Below are 16,612 nucleotides of genomic sequence, written 5' to 3' on the forward strand. Positions count from 1 at the left end.
ATTCTCTCGCGACATTAATTGCAGTTGCGAATTTTGTTGTCGTTAAACTTTGCGTTCATAAGACCTACAGATCGCAGGACTTGTGTTAGGATGTCGGACGATCGATTAGCTCTCCTGGCACGTGGTTATTGAGTATCCTCGGCGGTGTCTCCGTGGTTTGTACGAGATAATCGAACTTGGCGCGCAGATGGTGCACATCCGAGATAGCAGCGGATGCGAGCGTTACATCATTACAAGCTCCGCCATTGATTGGTACTCAACTCGGCTCGCGTTTCGTTCTATTGCGCAATACAACGCAACATGATTACACGAGAAACAAGATTCGCAAAATTGCACTGGCCAAAACAATTTCATAGAACGAGACAAACGCGATTAAAAGAACTAAAGTACCGCGTTGACATAAATTTTGTAGCATCTGTATCGAAAGCAGAAGAGTGTAAGTCCAATAGTTAGTCAGCATTAATTATCAAAATATCAAATAACAAAATTTCCCTTTTGATTCTTTGACAAATTTAAAATCGAATATTTTTTAGCCAAAGTGTTGAAAGAGGTTATTTATTGTAAATCTTGAGTTCTCAATACTATCTATGTTTGCAAATAAATTTTGAATTTATAATTTGAAATAAACGAAACAATATAATTATGTCATCTATTTTTTCTCATAAAGCTTACAAGGGGAGAACCAAGCTTTAATATCACAGATTTTGCCGAACTTGAAATATATTGTAGTATACCCCTCACACTACTATACGGTATAATAACTGTTGCCAATGCGCAATAATTTATAAGAAATTATTGTTTAAAGTTTACCGTGTGCGTAATATACCGAGCCGGTAAAGACCGTTACCATAGATTAAACATAGTCGAGCGAGTAAGGTAACGACTTAGAATGCTAGAGGTTTCAAGTTCAAACCCTACCGTGTACAATTATTTTTTTCACAATTTATTTTAATGCAATCGAATTAAATAAATCATAATTTTTAACGAAAAATATTATTTCCTAATTTAAAAAATTTTTTATATTTTTAATTAATACGTATTGAAAAAATTCGCAATCAGATTTTTGCTGTGAAAGTATAAAATAAAAAAAATTATTTTCAAAATACATAATAAAATTTAATAATAAAATTTATATATTACAATATTATATTTATATAATACAAAAAAATAAAATTAAAAAAAAAATTAAATTACTCGGAAGTAATTAGTTTACAATCTGCATTTCTGCACTTTTTTGGATGATATTTATCGTAATTAAATTAAAATATTAAAAATATCTATATTCCATTATCATATAAACAAAAAACGGTTGTTTTGGCGGAAATGCATCCAAAATGGAATTTGAAAACTTTACATCGGCATGGCTGCTCCCGTTTGAAAAGCATGCAAAGATTACAACAATGGAAGAAAGACATAAAAGAAGGAGGAACAAATTTTGATAAATGGAAACTAATCGAAACAGAAACTTACGAAAAATTTATAGAAGCTAGAGAATCACTGTAGCAAGTAATATAAATAAATAAATAAATATATGTAAATAAGAAAATGAAAGAACAAAATATTTTAATTATCGAAATATTTTTATTTATCAATTTATAGGTAACAACAAAAAATATACAACAGTGGGCGATGAGCGCAGCCTTTCCTCTGTTATCCGAAAAATTTACTTTTACTGCTAGCAACAGTTGGCTTATTAGATTTAAGCGAACATATAGAATCAAACAGCGAAGTATAACTAGATTTGTAGGCAGTAAAGATTACTCAACATTAGAGGAAACAATAGAAGCAGCAAACAGGTTCCAAATTCAAACAAAAGCCATTATTCCGGATTTTGAATTAGACTTTGTTATAAATACAGATCAGACAGGCTGTCAATATCAGATGGTTTATAACAGAACTTTAACAGAGCAGGGTGCCAAGACAGTTCTAGTAAAAAAAAGTAATCTCAACACTCTGTCTCATTCATATACAGCACAATATACATTAACTGCGTCTGGAAAAATTATTCCTTTTGTATTTCTATGTATGCAAGAAACATCAGGAAAGTTTGGTCCTTTGGTTCAAAAAAATGTCAATAAGTTAACAAGTGAATTTAAAAATGTAATTGTTACCAGTTCTAAATCCGGAAAACTTACAAAAGAAATTTATAAAGAATTTTTACAAACCACTCTCTTATCGTACGTAAAAAAAAAATAAATTTCTTCTGATAATCGATTCTTGGGGGGGTCAAACGGACTCAACTTTATACGATGAAATATTTGAGAATGAAAAAGAAAAAGTACTGTGCACAATAAAAATTATTCCACCAAAATGTACACCGATTTGTCAACCGTGTGATGTATATTTTTATCGCCAAGTCAAAATTTTTATTAAACGATTACAAAATGCTTCCACTTTATTACAAGAAAAACGCGAAATAGCCAGCCGAGAAGACGCAATTAAAATTCATTCCTTAGTTTTACATCAATTAAGCGCACCAATATTTGTACCAATGATAAAATATGCATGGTTTGCATCAAAATTAATTAACGAAAGACCAATTTTTTTAAATGTTAACGAAGTATGTTTTCCAACAACTATGTTCAAAAAATCATGTTTGTGCACAAAAGTTGTATTTATTACATGCGCTTGGTGTAGAGAAGTAATGTGTTTCACATGTTTTTACGATGAATATCATCCAAAAAAGTGCAGAAATGCAGATTGTAAACTAATTACTTCCGAGTAATTTAATTTTTTTTTTTATTTTATTTTTTTGTGTTATATAAATATAATTATAATATTTAAATAAATATAATATTGTAATATATAAATTTTATTATTAAATTTTATTATGTATTTTAAAAATAATTTTTTTTATTTTATACTTTCACAGCAAAAATCTGATTGCGAATTTTTTCAATACATATTAATTAAAAATATAAAAAATTTTTTAAATTAGGAAATAATATTTTCCGTTAAAAATTATGATTTATTTAATTCGATTGCATTAAAATAAATTGTGAAAAAAATAATTGTACACAGTAGGGTTTGAACTTGAAACCTCTAGCATTCTAAGTCGTTACCTTACTCGCTCGACTATGTTTGATCTATAGTAACGGTCTTTACCGGCTCGGTATATTACGCACACGGTAAACTTTAAACAATAATTTCTTATAAATTATTGCGCATTGGCAACAGTTATTATACCGTGTAGTAGTGTGAGAAGTATACTACAATATATTTCAAGTTTGGCAAAATCTGTGATATTAAAGCTTGGTTCTCCCCTTGTTAGTGGCAGAAAAATGCTTTCTTTGAATTTCTCTTTTAAAATTATTGACATCTCGGTATTTTTATTAAGAAAAAATCGACTTTACATTTCTCAAAGAATTAGTCATAAAATGAATCTTGCAAATTATGGGATACCTTGTACATTTTTATCCCTACATCTTTGTCCATAGCCTGTAGCATACAATGACCTCAACTGTTCGTTACAGTTATGCATTCACGTGTAACCCTTACTCGGTTTTTCTCCCTATCTCACCTTTTTTTTTTTACTTTTTTATGTTTCTTTCCTACCTTTTATCTCTTATCTCAAAGCGTTACTAACATCGCTGCAGATATTTATTACCACGTTCTTGTGTAAACGTGTATTTTATATACATATACATATACATCGCATATATCATAGGCGCCGACGTCGCAATTTTCACGTCTTGTCCACAATAACGTTTCAGTATGTAATTATATCTAAATATATTTATTGTGTTTACATGTTATATTTGTCAAATATTAAACAAAATTAAATACACATTTGCTTTATGTAATTAAATATGGAAGGAAATGCGGCCGATATAAAGGCACTCTTCTTGCACACAATATAGTTTCTTTTATTTTATATTGCATAACTAGATAATTCTACACAAATTATTGTGTATAAATCTGAAAAGGAGAATATTGGTGTATTCCTCTGACAATAACTGATTTGCGAGATGTAATAACTGGTTTACTGGTTTTGCTGACAATGACAATTCAATAATCACGCGCAAACTGAAAAACTGTTCCGCAGAACGCGTTTCCATTACAAGCGGAAAGTCGGCACCTATGGTAGTATTTGCAGCCGCAATTACGGTCGAGTTACACGATCGACCTGTCAACGAAGAACAGCGTTTGATCGTTAGTGATATACTCTCACACACTTTTATTCCCTCTCTTCCGAACCATAGTTTCCGGCCAATTGCTGTTATTTTTTTTTCTTCATTTTTTTCTCTCCTGTCCTTTTTCTACCCCGCAACGTATTACACATCTAACTAGTTTTCACTTTGTGTGTGTGTTTCCGTGTTACCTGGTGTGTGCTCGCCGACAGATGGGGACCAAGTCTCGCCAGAGAAAGGTAATTTTTTTCAATTTTCATGTTTTTCATGCAAGATTACTTGCGCAATCAATTCTTTTTTTTTCATCAATGTGCATGTCGGCATGCTGACACGTCCGTTTTTCTCCGAGTGGCATTTAATCCTTGATCCTACCGTACGTCTAATTGTTCATTCGAGAAATGCCATGAATATATTCATCGCGGCAGGTAATGATAAAATTTTAAGCGATATAACTGAATTATACATATTGAAATAAAATTTGACAAGAATTCAAGTTTTTTTAACTGCAGAGGAAACTTATTTTTATATGTAATTTAATTATTTCAATACGTCCACGTTTTTATATTTACAATAACGCGATATCACTTCTATATATAAATTACACCACAATTTACATCTATGCAATATAAACGTAATGCATTATTAAGTTATCAATTATGTAATAACAAATTTATGCAAATGAGCATGAATAGATGATAAATTCGTGTTGAAATTTCTCACATAATTATGCTCATAAATATGCGGAAATGTTATATTTAAATATTTCTCTTTCCCGTGAACGCCACCATAATAAGCAATTTGTGACACAATAAGTTACTTAGAAACTCAACCGAGATCTATCTTGAGCTTATATGCTTTCAGTCGCCTCTTCCGCGTGGATACCCGCCACCGTCTTCGACGATGCTTTTCGATGACGACCCAGGCATCATGTCTGAGGTGGAGACCTCCAGTACGGGATTTCGACGGGGCGGTAAGCAAAGGAGCAGCTTGCCCGTCGTACGAACTCCCAGCAAGACTTTGGAGCGACCACTAGGTAATTTTCAAAACACAACTAGAATGTAAATAAATATAAATGAACGAATAATAATCATTCGTTAAAAATAAATGTTCAATATTATTTTGTCATTAATATTATTTAAACACGTTAATATTATTTAATCAAATTATTAATATTATTTACCATTTATCTCAAAAGTTGAATGAAAACAATATCAATATTATAAGTTAATAAGCTCTGAATATCGAGGATTAGTTATTTGTTTAATATGAATTTATATTTAAATACTGAAGACTAAAATACGTCTACAACAATGATAATTTTAATTCTTGAAATATTTTATTTAATAATTGTCTTCTTTTCTTTGTATTGATATGTTTCATAAATGCTACTTAATCATTGTGACAAAATAATGTATTTCTTTGTATGATTCCAGGATTGGTGTTCCTGCAGTATAGGAACGAAACGAAGAGAGCATTGCTACCAAACGAGATTACCAGTATAGACACCGTCAAAGCTCTCTTCGTTAGAAGCTTTCCGAAACAACTCACTATGGAATACCTGGATAGTCCTCACGTAAAAGTTTACATTCACGATAGTAACAAGGATATGTTCTACGAACTCGAAGATATAAGGTAACATCCTTATGCTATTATAAAAAATATCTTTTGTTTAAACAGTTATTAATTAATATTTTAAAGAAAATCTTTATTAAGAAAAAAAACATCTTTAATTAGTTACACTAAAATTTATTAAATAAATAAATATTACTACATAATATCTTCAAATTTTTAGTTATCAATAAGTGTAGTCCAAATTTCTCTCAGTTTTGTTGATAATAATAATGATAATAATAGTTTCGCTTATAATAATAGTTCGTTTTTAATAACACAGTTATTAATCCAAATGATTATGATTGTCTTGATTTACAGATCGCATCTAAGAGATATCAAAGATCGCAGTGTCTTGAGACTTTTCGAGAGTGCCGACGGAATGACAGGGATGCCGGGGCCCTTGGGGATGCCGGGAGGTGGCGGTCTGCCGCCCCATTGGGAAGATCAGAGCTACTTCAGTGAACCGGAATTCGACAGCGAGTATCAGCATCAGCACATTCACAAGAGTAAGGTAAGTGCGCGTTAACGACTTCCCATTCTTAACTTTACTCTTTTTTTATACTCCTCCTTGAGGAGAAAATCGATTAAGTGTTTTTCAGTTTGTCTACCGTCAAATCTACTTTGCAAGATTGCATTTGGAAAATATTTTTTTATCCTATTGTGCATAATGTAACCTTGCATATCCAGCGGGAGTGTATTATTATTAAGAATTTTTGAACGCTCACATCTTCTATTAATATCTCTTTCGAAGAAACAAAGTAAAATTTTTAAGATAAAATTGGAAATTAATAATTTAATTAATAATTTTTTCTTAAAAAATACAATCAGCAATAAGAAATGGCTAATAATATAAATGATTTTTTACTAAAAAATGATTCAATATGATTAAATTGAAATATACTGCAAGAATTCATAAAAATTTATTCGGCATACATCACATATACACAAAACATATCAATAGAGCTAAGCCGTAGGCTAATAGCGTTTTCGATTATACAGGATTTGAACGACCCAGGGTTGATCAATCACTATTTTACTATAAATGCAAGTCTTTCATTGGTGGAGAGGTTGCAATGACGTCATTAACCAACCCTGGGTCGTTCAAATCCTGTATAATCGAAAACGCTATAAGTCTTGATAAGCGACCGCGGCATACGTCACTGATCGATCAAGGCAGTCTCCGTCACGCAATTAAATTGCTCTTCGTCGCGCCGGAGTCAATCCATTGACACGCACTTTAAAACCGCGATGAGTATTTTGTTAAAAGCGATTGTTTTTATTCGTGGTCAGTTTCTCGAGCTTATGAAATAATACTGCCTTGTTACACATATTTTACTCCACGAATAAAATTGCTCTTAATTAAGTTCTACTTTCACGGATTATCGCAACGTTTACCGTGTGACAAAAATTTTAGTTATTCTAATTATTTTTCGCAAATATTTAGTGAAACTCCGGTAGAGCTAATTTTTTACTATGCACTTTATACAATCAATTGACGAGAAAACATTGCAATTTATTCAGTTAAAATTTTTTTATTAACGTAATCTAGATATAAATTATTTATTAACATATTTTTTACTATTTTATTTTTGCCAATTCAGAAAATGGTATATTAGAGAAATTTCGCTTAATTAAAAAGTATTGACTAAACATGGTGAATTAATTGAAGTCTAATTTGTATCTCTGTCATAAAGAATTTTATTTCTCTCTTTTAGAATCGTAAACCCTAATTATATCGAAACATACCATATTACCTTCTGTTACAATTGACTACAATTCTCTCTCTCACTTGAAAAATTGTCAGACTTAATTATCGTACAGTTAATCGGATAAAGATTGCAAATAAATACAGTCAGCAAGATATTTTGTCACACGCTAGTTTTTTCTCACGGCGATGTTATTCGCATCTCGAAAATAATTGGTTTGTAATACTTTTAAATCTGTATATATATAAACTTAGCATTATATAAAACAGGAAAAAGTAATAATTATATCATCAAATAATGATATAAAAATTAAACATCGTGAGGACACAGCGAGTGACAAGCATCTTCACTGATAACAACTATAGATACTCAGCGATCTAAAGCATGGCGTGGGATACTTAGAAAAGGTTTCATTCTCGCAAAATCGTCGATCGTTTGTTATGCGCGCATTATAAATTCCCTGAGAATTTACACGATCCTGGTGTACGTTTGTTCTAGCGCGTGTTTCGATTCGTTGCGTGTCTCGTTGGCGGTTTAGAATAAAACTCAGACTTAGGGATGTTTGATTCAAAATCAATTTTTTAGAGAATCAATTTTTCCTAACAAAAAATCGATTTTTAAATTTGATTTTGATGCGAATTGATTTTTTCAATAGAGAATCGATTTTTGATTTGTCAATAAAAGTACATACGTTTATCTCCGAAATTAATAATTTAGAAATACATTTTGAATTACAATTATTTTATCTTAAAGCAAACATTTTATAATTTACTTAATTTTATGTAATGTAAGAAATATTGTATTGATATATAGGATGTACTACACTAATCGCATCACACGTAATGTCACATTAATGGCACATTAAAGTTGATTAATCAGGTTTTTTCGAATTCGCGCGCTCAGGCACGGTATGTAATACAGTAATAAGGATATCTTTAGATATCAGTCGTTCTTTTTTGTTTACATACTATGTCTGAATGCGTAAATTCGGAATAATTTTATTGGTTAAAAGCCACCGCACAAGCTTCTCCGTAACACTTTACGTTACGTTAAGTACTGATCATAAACCTAAATCCGTATATAAATTTGAACTTCAGTCGACGCACAAAGAAAATCGTAACGCGTGACGCTTTTGCTACGTTTTTGTTTGTACGTTGACTAAAGTTTAAGTTTATGTACGGGTTTAAGTTATTGATCAGTACTTAACGTAACGTAACTCGTTACGGAGAAGCTTGTGCGATGATCCTAACTTTAAGGGGATCCTGGAGTTTTTGCCGAACTTAAACGCGAAAGTGCCATCACTTAGATGAAACTAAAAATTATATTAACATTACCAACGCAATGTACGTGTATACGTATTTTTTGCGTTAGTAACACTGAACTATATATGTATACTGGAATGGGCACTGAATCGCAAGTCGAGAGAGAACCACATATTGTATATTGCTGTCCTTTTACGTACAGTCACTTTTGAAATTTTTGACTGTTATTTAGCGGAGTAATAGGTACAATCGGCACTTTACTTACGAATCGAGCGTATAAACTTTTTGGATTCCGATTTATCATCGGATAGTTTGTAAACAAATAACGCTCGCACTTCTTTCTTCAATCGAAATTCCATCGTAAGGCTGCAATATAATGTACAAAATGAAATAGGCATATGCAAGGTCTCAAGTAAATATGTGAACTAAATATGATAAAATAATATTTGAACAATATACATATAATACATTTAATTGAAGATAAATATCCTTATATAATAAATACAAAATTATTTAATTAATTAATTAGTTTGTGTGTGCGTGTATATGTATTTTATATATATATATATATATATATATTGTATATATAGTTCTTCATTTTGTATTTTATACAAAACGATACAGAACGAGTTTATACAATAAACTCAATTCAAATGAATATTTATTATTCCAATTCATTATTGTATAAAATACAAAGTAAAGATAACTATGTATTCAATATGTCTGTATATGTATGTATTGATTAATTAATTAATTAATTTATTTTGTATTTATTATATAAGGATAAAAATAAAGAAAACATATGACATTTCCAGTTAGATGTACAGTACGTTATATGTATATATTTCTCAAATAAAATAGTTTTTTACATTTAGTTTATATATATTAGATACTTTGTATATGCGTATTTCGTGTCGGTTATATCATGGTTTTATTTATAGATTCTCGATAGAATTTTGATCGAGAAAAAAAGTGCAAACTTTACAAACTATTTGATTACACATACACAGTAGCAAATTACTAACAAAAAAATATTTCTTTAAAAATATCAGTCCACGAGTGGACTACATCTGATTTTATTTATAAAATTTTATTTATTAAAATTGTCAACTTACGCTAGATTCTGGCTTTATTTATTAAAAATGCCCGTCCGCGAGTAAACCGCCTCTGATTTTATTTATAAAAAATGCCAGTTCATGAGTAAACCATCTCTGGTTTTATTTATAAAAAATTGCCAGCCTACGAGTAAACCGCCTGACTTTATTTGTTAAAAATGCCAGTCTACGAGTAAACTGCCTCTGGCTTTATTTGTTAAAAATGCCAGTCTACGAGTAAACCGTGCCTCTAGCTTTATTTATTAAAAATGCCAGTCCATGAGTAAACCGCCTCTGGCCTTATTTGTTTGAGAATTATTTCAAAATCATATTAATAATAAAGACTCTCACTAACAATTAGAAAGTAATATCAATTGACATTTTTTTGAAACAATTTCTTCAAATATAAAAAAACTAACCTTTTTATCTATATTTTTTTCGCAAGGCTGTGCCTAGAGAGGGACAAATTTTTTATCCCATTATTTCTCTACTGCACAGTACACTAAGTACTATATATTTTTATACACACATACATACATAATGTACACTGTAAGATGTACGGGTAAAAAGTTAGAGTTTTTCGGACACTGTCAATATCACAATATATTTCTGTTCGTTTCATTATCAGCTGTTTTTATAACACTAGTCGGCACTAGTACGGCGCCTCTATGTCAATATCCGAAAACTATTGTTCTTTTTTACCTTATTACTCAAATATTGCATGCATGCTATGCATAAATTTGAGTCTACCTGACTTTTTAAAAACTCTAAACCTTTAAATTCAATTTTAAAGGTTTCCGTCATTATTTGATATACTCTTCTTTGTTCTTTGGTCTTATTTTGCATATACAAGCAATATAACTTTTATATAAAACAAATATATTTGTTTGAACTGCTAACTTGTCAGCAAATTTTCTAATTTTTTTTTCTTTTTTTGGTTTGACGTTAACCAGTCATAATCTATTATTACAAGGTGGTCCATTTAAGTTGGCACAACTGAATATCCCAAAAACAATGCATTTCAGAAACAAATGTTTCGGACAAAAGTTGTTTGTTTTTTAGGGGAAAAGAGAAACGTGTTATTTATTTTTTATTTTGTGGATGTTTTCAAGATTATTTGAAGGTCAACTTTGTTTTTTCAAATGGGAACCTATTATTTTTTAGCATCTTCTTATTCCATGTAAAAAAACAAACAACTTTTATCGGAAACAGTTTTGTACTCGACTTCTATTTTGAAAGATATTTGAGCACTAAAAATATATGAGGCATTTATTGCCACATCTAAATATCTTGAAGACAAAGCATTTTGTAATTACCTGAGATGATTACAACAATCTATTGCTTCCTTAAAACTTAACAAGCTTTGTTTGAAACATTTTTTCATAAAATACTTTGTCTTCGAGATATTCAGATATGCCAATTAAATGCTTCATCTATCTTTAGTGTTTAAGTATCTTTCAAAACAGAAGTCAAATAAAAAAACTGTTTCTGATAAAAGTTGCTTGTTTTTTACATAGAATAAGAAGGTGCTAAAAAATAATAGGTTCTTATTTGAAAAATCAAAAATGAATAATACGTTTCTCTTTCCCCATCAAAAACAAACAACTTTTGTTTGAAACATTTGTTTCATAAGTGTATTGTTTTCGAGATATTCAGTTGTGCCAACTTAAATAGACCACTCTGTATATGTACTTTAATCCTTGAACAGAATTTGTAATTCTATACAAGCAATAAAAAAATCTACATATATTAGAAAATTAACATTTGTCAGTATTACAGACGACTCCAGAATTCCTTCTCTTAAATGCTTCTTATTTAAGAACTATTGTTGTGAACTATTGTAGTCTCGACATTTTAGCATTAGAAATTTCATTTTAAAATAATCTTAGAAATGCGCTTTTATCTTTGTGGTGCGATTAGTGTGAGATACCTTGTATATACTTATTTTTAAATTGCATGCAATTTTTTAAATTGATTTTTGAGAAATCGATCTTTTTCAATTAGATTTTTTAGGGAATCAATTTTAGTTATCTCAATTTAGGATGAATTAAAAAAACAATTTCTATTATAAAATTGAACATCCCTAGCTCAGACAAAAGATTCGAAAAAAATGAGTATCGAATTTGGACATTTCGGAGAGTTTGAACAGTTCGAACGTAAACAGTTATTGATCTATTAATGTAAGTTTGTAACGTCCAAAAATTTGCATAGTTTTGGTAAAGAAAATTTTCGTTTTTACCTAACTTTATACAAATCAATAAAACCAATAAAATCAATATTTCACTGAAAAAAGAGGCTAGTTGATTTTGAACAAACCAAACAGATTCTAGTTGAATCTACCAGAATCTGGTTGCATTAATAGGAAAAATGATAGATCTCAATTAGAATCTGTTTGGTTTGTTCAAAATCAACTAGACTTTTTTTCCAGTGTGCGTCAAGATATTCGAATAATTCAAATTTGATGCTTATTCTTTCCGAATTCGAGCAATTCAATCTATTCAGACATACTTTCAGCTCAAAGCGGCTGAACTATTTGACGTCCAAACTTAAGATTCAAATTGTTGGAATTGATCGATTACCGGAAATTTTCAAGCGCTGGTTTAGAACGCTTTGCACGCTTGTACGGCAGGTAAAAATAACGCGCCGGAATAGAGCTTTTTGGGCACCGTTCGCCAGCCTATGATTAGCGCCTTGCCGAAAGGCTCGTCGGTGCAGCCGTCGCATATGTCCATCACTAGTCTGACCTCACCCTCAGCGGGCTCACGCTCGTTCTCTTCATCCGTTTCTTTAAACAATTCGAGTCCGAAGCCCGTTAGTCCAGTGAAATAATCATTGTCCAATTTCTGAGGAATGGCGTATCCATCATCAAGAATCAATCCGTCGCTCAATTGCAACAGTCCTCTCTTCTTCTTCTTCTCAATCTCGCGTTTTTCTAGCTTCTTATCATCTGCGGTCTCCGATTGCGGTACAAAGGATATCTATTTCAAATAATACGTGAACTGTTCAATTGAATACAGTAAGTAATTATTTACAACGCACACACCGGCGACTCGAAATGCGATTATATATAAATTGCATCAATTTTTGATACTCAAATCAGAATAAAAAATACAAAATCATATTCTTAGTGATTAATTTATACATATATTGCATTATTTATTATAAATTTTATTTATTTTTTTAACTTTACGTTGAATCTTTAATATTAGTCAAATTATTATAACATATACAACTCTAAGACATAATGTGCACACTCCTTGTCTAAAACTGTTGATTTTGTGTATTAAGGTATTTCACTATGCAACATGCATTTCATCTTGATTGTTTTGTGAAAAAAAGAGAAAAACAACAAGTCTTGACTCTTGAAGCAATTTTCGACAATCGTTTCTTCGGAGAAAGTTTAATCGAATGTTTAATTTTAAGTAGAAAATTAGAGAAAATTGTGTAGGATGAAAATAATATAAACTTATCAAGTAAGCAATCTTTGTAACGCAATACGAATTTTCAAACTGTAATAGAAGTTTATTGGAAAGTGTGAAAGTTACTTTAACATGCAACGAATTTTTTCGAGACGATACAATGAAAATCTTGAAATTGCTCATGCGAGCAAAGTCGAATACATTCGCTGAGATTTCCACTCTGATTCACGGTAATCTTTTAATTTCCTACGTTAAGTAGGTCGGAAACTCTGAAGAAACTTGCAATTTAATGTCCGTTGAAAAAAATTCTCTTCAAATTACTACAGGAACGAATATACAAATGTTTAAAACACTAGTATCTTTTAATTGAAAAAGTAAAAAAATATTCAGTAAGTTTAAATAACGCCAAAAACAAAAAAGAATAATACAATATATTGATAATGTGTAAAAAATAAAAGTACAACATATGGTTCTGAAAGACTATAAAAGCACAGAACACTATAAAAGTACAAAAGCTTGGATATCAAAATGCAAAAAATTTTTCTTTATTATCAAAAAATGCAAAGTATTGAAAGTACTAGTAGTAAAAATCGTGACTTTAATTTTTTTTTTATAATAAAGAAAATTTTTTGCATTCTGACATCCACGCTGTGCTTTCTATAATCTTTCTTCTATTAATGTAAGAAATAAAAAATGCACAGAAATTTTAAAGAATGTCCCATTAGCAGTAAACTTTGGTAGAATTTAGTCAAAAAAACATTTTAAACTATAGCATTATCACGAAAGAAAGAGTTAATCGCACTCACCTTGCCATCGGAGTTGCCAATTTGCGAAACTGTTTTAATATCTCTCTTTACAACTGATTTCTCAGATTCGGTTAAACTCGATATCACTGCCTCGTCCTTGACATTCCGTTTCTTCGATTCGTACCTCTCTCTTTTAAAAAGATTATGATACGGCTCATCCGGGAAAATGGACGACGGTCTTTCAACAGTAGGTAACTGGTGCGCCGGATTGCTTATGAAGCTCGTCGCAAGCGCGGGAAAGGCCGTCGAGAGAACATCGAGATTCAAGGGCGGCAGCGGCTGCGGAGGTGATTCCGGAACCGGCGGTAATGCCGGATGACGAATGGTCACGCCGTTTTGTACAATCTGAATCGATGCTCCCGGATTGATCTTCACCTGAAACGTAATCGTTCGCACGTTTGAAATATTCATGCTTAATTGAGCGTGATGAAGATCGTAAGAGGAACAACGTATCGCAAAGAAAGGCGTGTCGATTAACACATACAAAATGATTTTAAAAGAATTGAGCACTTTTTAAAGTTTATTACAAAGTAACCAGTCGCATGACATGAAAAGTGTATATTTAGAATTTATGAGATTACAGAAAAAATGTCAAATTTGAAAACTTTAACTTTTTCAATTCTAAAAGTTTTTAACTTCCTGAATTGAGAAGAATGTGTTTTTTTAACTTTTTTCGGACAGATGTTTTCTATAGAAAACAACCCCATTTATTTTTGAAATTGCTCGCTCGATTTTCATGAAATTAGGTCTATAAAGTATTCGTTAATGCTGTATTCAAATCTGAGGTTAAAAATACAAAATTTAAAATGATGAATCATACATATAGCAAACCTTGAAAATCTTTAGAAAACAAGATCTTTTTTATAAATTACTTTGCTAGAAAACTCCCGCCCTGAAAAGGTTAAAGAAAGGAATCTTATATTTTAAAGTCAAAAGAAATTCTCAATTCCGAAAATATGACAGTTTTAACTGAATTTCCACTGAATCATTCTGTTGATCTGGAAAATGTCCCAAAATGTCTGAAAGAAATCGTAAAGATGACTAAGAGACATTCTAAAATTTTGTGGGCGCTCTTTAGACGTCTTTTCGTAGAAGAACATCTCTTTTATGGTGATGGTAATTGAGGAGCGGTGTGAAAGTAATTAGTTTGATAATTCGCAGCGCATGGCGCGTGCTCTCAAATATTGCTGCAAAGCGAGAAAACATGATTATATACTTGTGTATTGATTTGTCCACCGGTAAGCAAGGGATGCGGCGGTAAAGGCGGTCCGGTTATGGGAGGTTGTGTGGTGGTCCTCGGCATGTTATTACTGGTATCGTGTTCGTAATGATGCGCATGGTGATGTTTGTGATCTTTATGCGCCTTTCCCGCGGTCAGAGCAACGTTGTAGAGTTGCACCATTGTTAATTCTCCTAAATAGCCACCGGAACCTGGAAGAGAACAGGTACTATCGTTATGACACACTGTAATATCTCTTGAGATAGTTTTTCATTGTGCTTAGAAAATATATAGTACAATTTATTATAACAAATTATCATTAATAAATAATTTAATAAAATACCACAAAGAAAAGTTATTCATGTTTAAATTTACAAAAATTAGTTTGCTATTTTAAAGACAATGACACTAGTTTCTCTATTTCGATGTAACGTAAAAATATTTCTACCTCGTGGCGCGCCTTCGCCTTCTAAGAAACCGCCACCCAATTGTCGTTGCTCTTGTCCCGAGATAGCAATTCCGCCGCCTTTGATAACGTGCCCAACTAACTGAAATAAATACAAGACGATAAAAAATTTAGAAAGTCCATTTTAATTATTGCCTCTTTATTCATTGTACAAGGTGACGCGTGTAATTAGCCTAAAAGTTTAACCTAACGTTGATTTAATCAATTGCTCGAAAAAAAGCCAAATATTAGTGATATATAAGTTGTCGTAAATAGAATAAAGACCCCGGAAAAGAGAGATTATGTCTTCTATATGCGATATAACATAGTGGATAGATTGCACATCCGCAGCAGTCGACCGACGCTGTATGGAGATTTAAATTGGTTTCTGCCCTTTTTTTATTTGAAAGTAACCTTGATATCCTCGGACGAGAATATCGCGATATGGAATTCTATACCTTTCCATTTCCCGTTTATTTTATTTCGTCGCCGTTCTTTCCCATTTCGTTTCTGTCCGACGCAATCTGAATACAGGAAGCCACAGTCTTGACAGCTCCCAGCCATTTAAAATCAACGGTGAATATGTATCTCATATTTAATTGCAAAGCTTGCGTTTAGAATTGCGTCAACTCCACAGTTATATTTTTAGCACAACTTGTGTAATTTTACTTAGGGAATATTGCGTTAGTATACAAAATGTTTTGAAATTCGCGGATGTTCTTTTAATCTTTTCGCGACAGAAGTTTTCTAACAAAGTAACTTATAATGGGGCAGATTCAATAACACGGATCAAATTTCAAAAAATTAATCCAATCGCGAAATTCAGTTTTACTTGGGGATTTTTGGGATTGTGAAACTTAAGTGTCACTTTAAAATGTCAAAATTCTAAGGTTATTTTGAACAACCCCAAAAACTCCCTA

At 31.4% G+C, this 16,612-nt stretch overlaps 2 protein-coding genes and 1 pseudogene across 2 annotated transcripts in view; 2 read left to right on the forward strand and 1 right to left on the reverse strand.

Annotated features, from left to right (window-relative positions):
- Positions 1-16,612, forward strand: part of LOC105668643 (uncharacterized) — a 472,083-nt gene that overhangs the window by 331,432 nt on the left and 124,039 nt on the right. The window contains 4 exon segments of the mRNA XM_067354097.1: positions 4,343-4,369; positions 4,992-5,163; positions 5,564-5,762; positions 6,060-6,252. Of these exon segments, the coding sequence (XP_067210198.1) occupies positions 4,343-4,369; positions 4,992-5,163; positions 5,564-5,762; positions 6,060-6,252 (591 nt within the window).
- LOC136999655 (tigger transposable element-derived protein 6-like) lies at positions 1,270-4,908 on the forward strand (annotated as a pseudogene).
- Positions 6,638-16,612, reverse strand: part of b6 — a 37,883-nt gene continuing 27,908 nt past the window's right edge. The window contains exons 5-8 of the mRNA XM_067354106.1: positions 15,696-15,795; positions 15,245-15,459; positions 14,029-14,403; positions 6,638-12,781 (exon numbers count right to left, since the gene is read on the reverse strand). Coding sequence (XP_067210207.1) covers positions 12,404-12,781; positions 14,029-14,403; positions 15,245-15,459; positions 15,696-15,795 — 1,068 coding nt within the window. The 3' untranslated portion in view covers positions 6,638-12,403. The remainder of the gene's footprint in view (positions 12,782-14,028; positions 14,404-15,244; positions 15,460-15,695; positions 15,796-16,612) is intronic.

Source organism: Linepithema humile, chromosome 4 (assembly GCF_040581485.1).
Source record: "Linepithema humile isolate Giens D197 chromosome 4, Lhum_UNIL_v1.0, whole genome shotgun sequence".
Taxonomy (NCBI): domain Eukaryota; kingdom Metazoa; phylum Arthropoda; class Insecta; order Hymenoptera; family Formicidae; genus Linepithema; species Linepithema humile.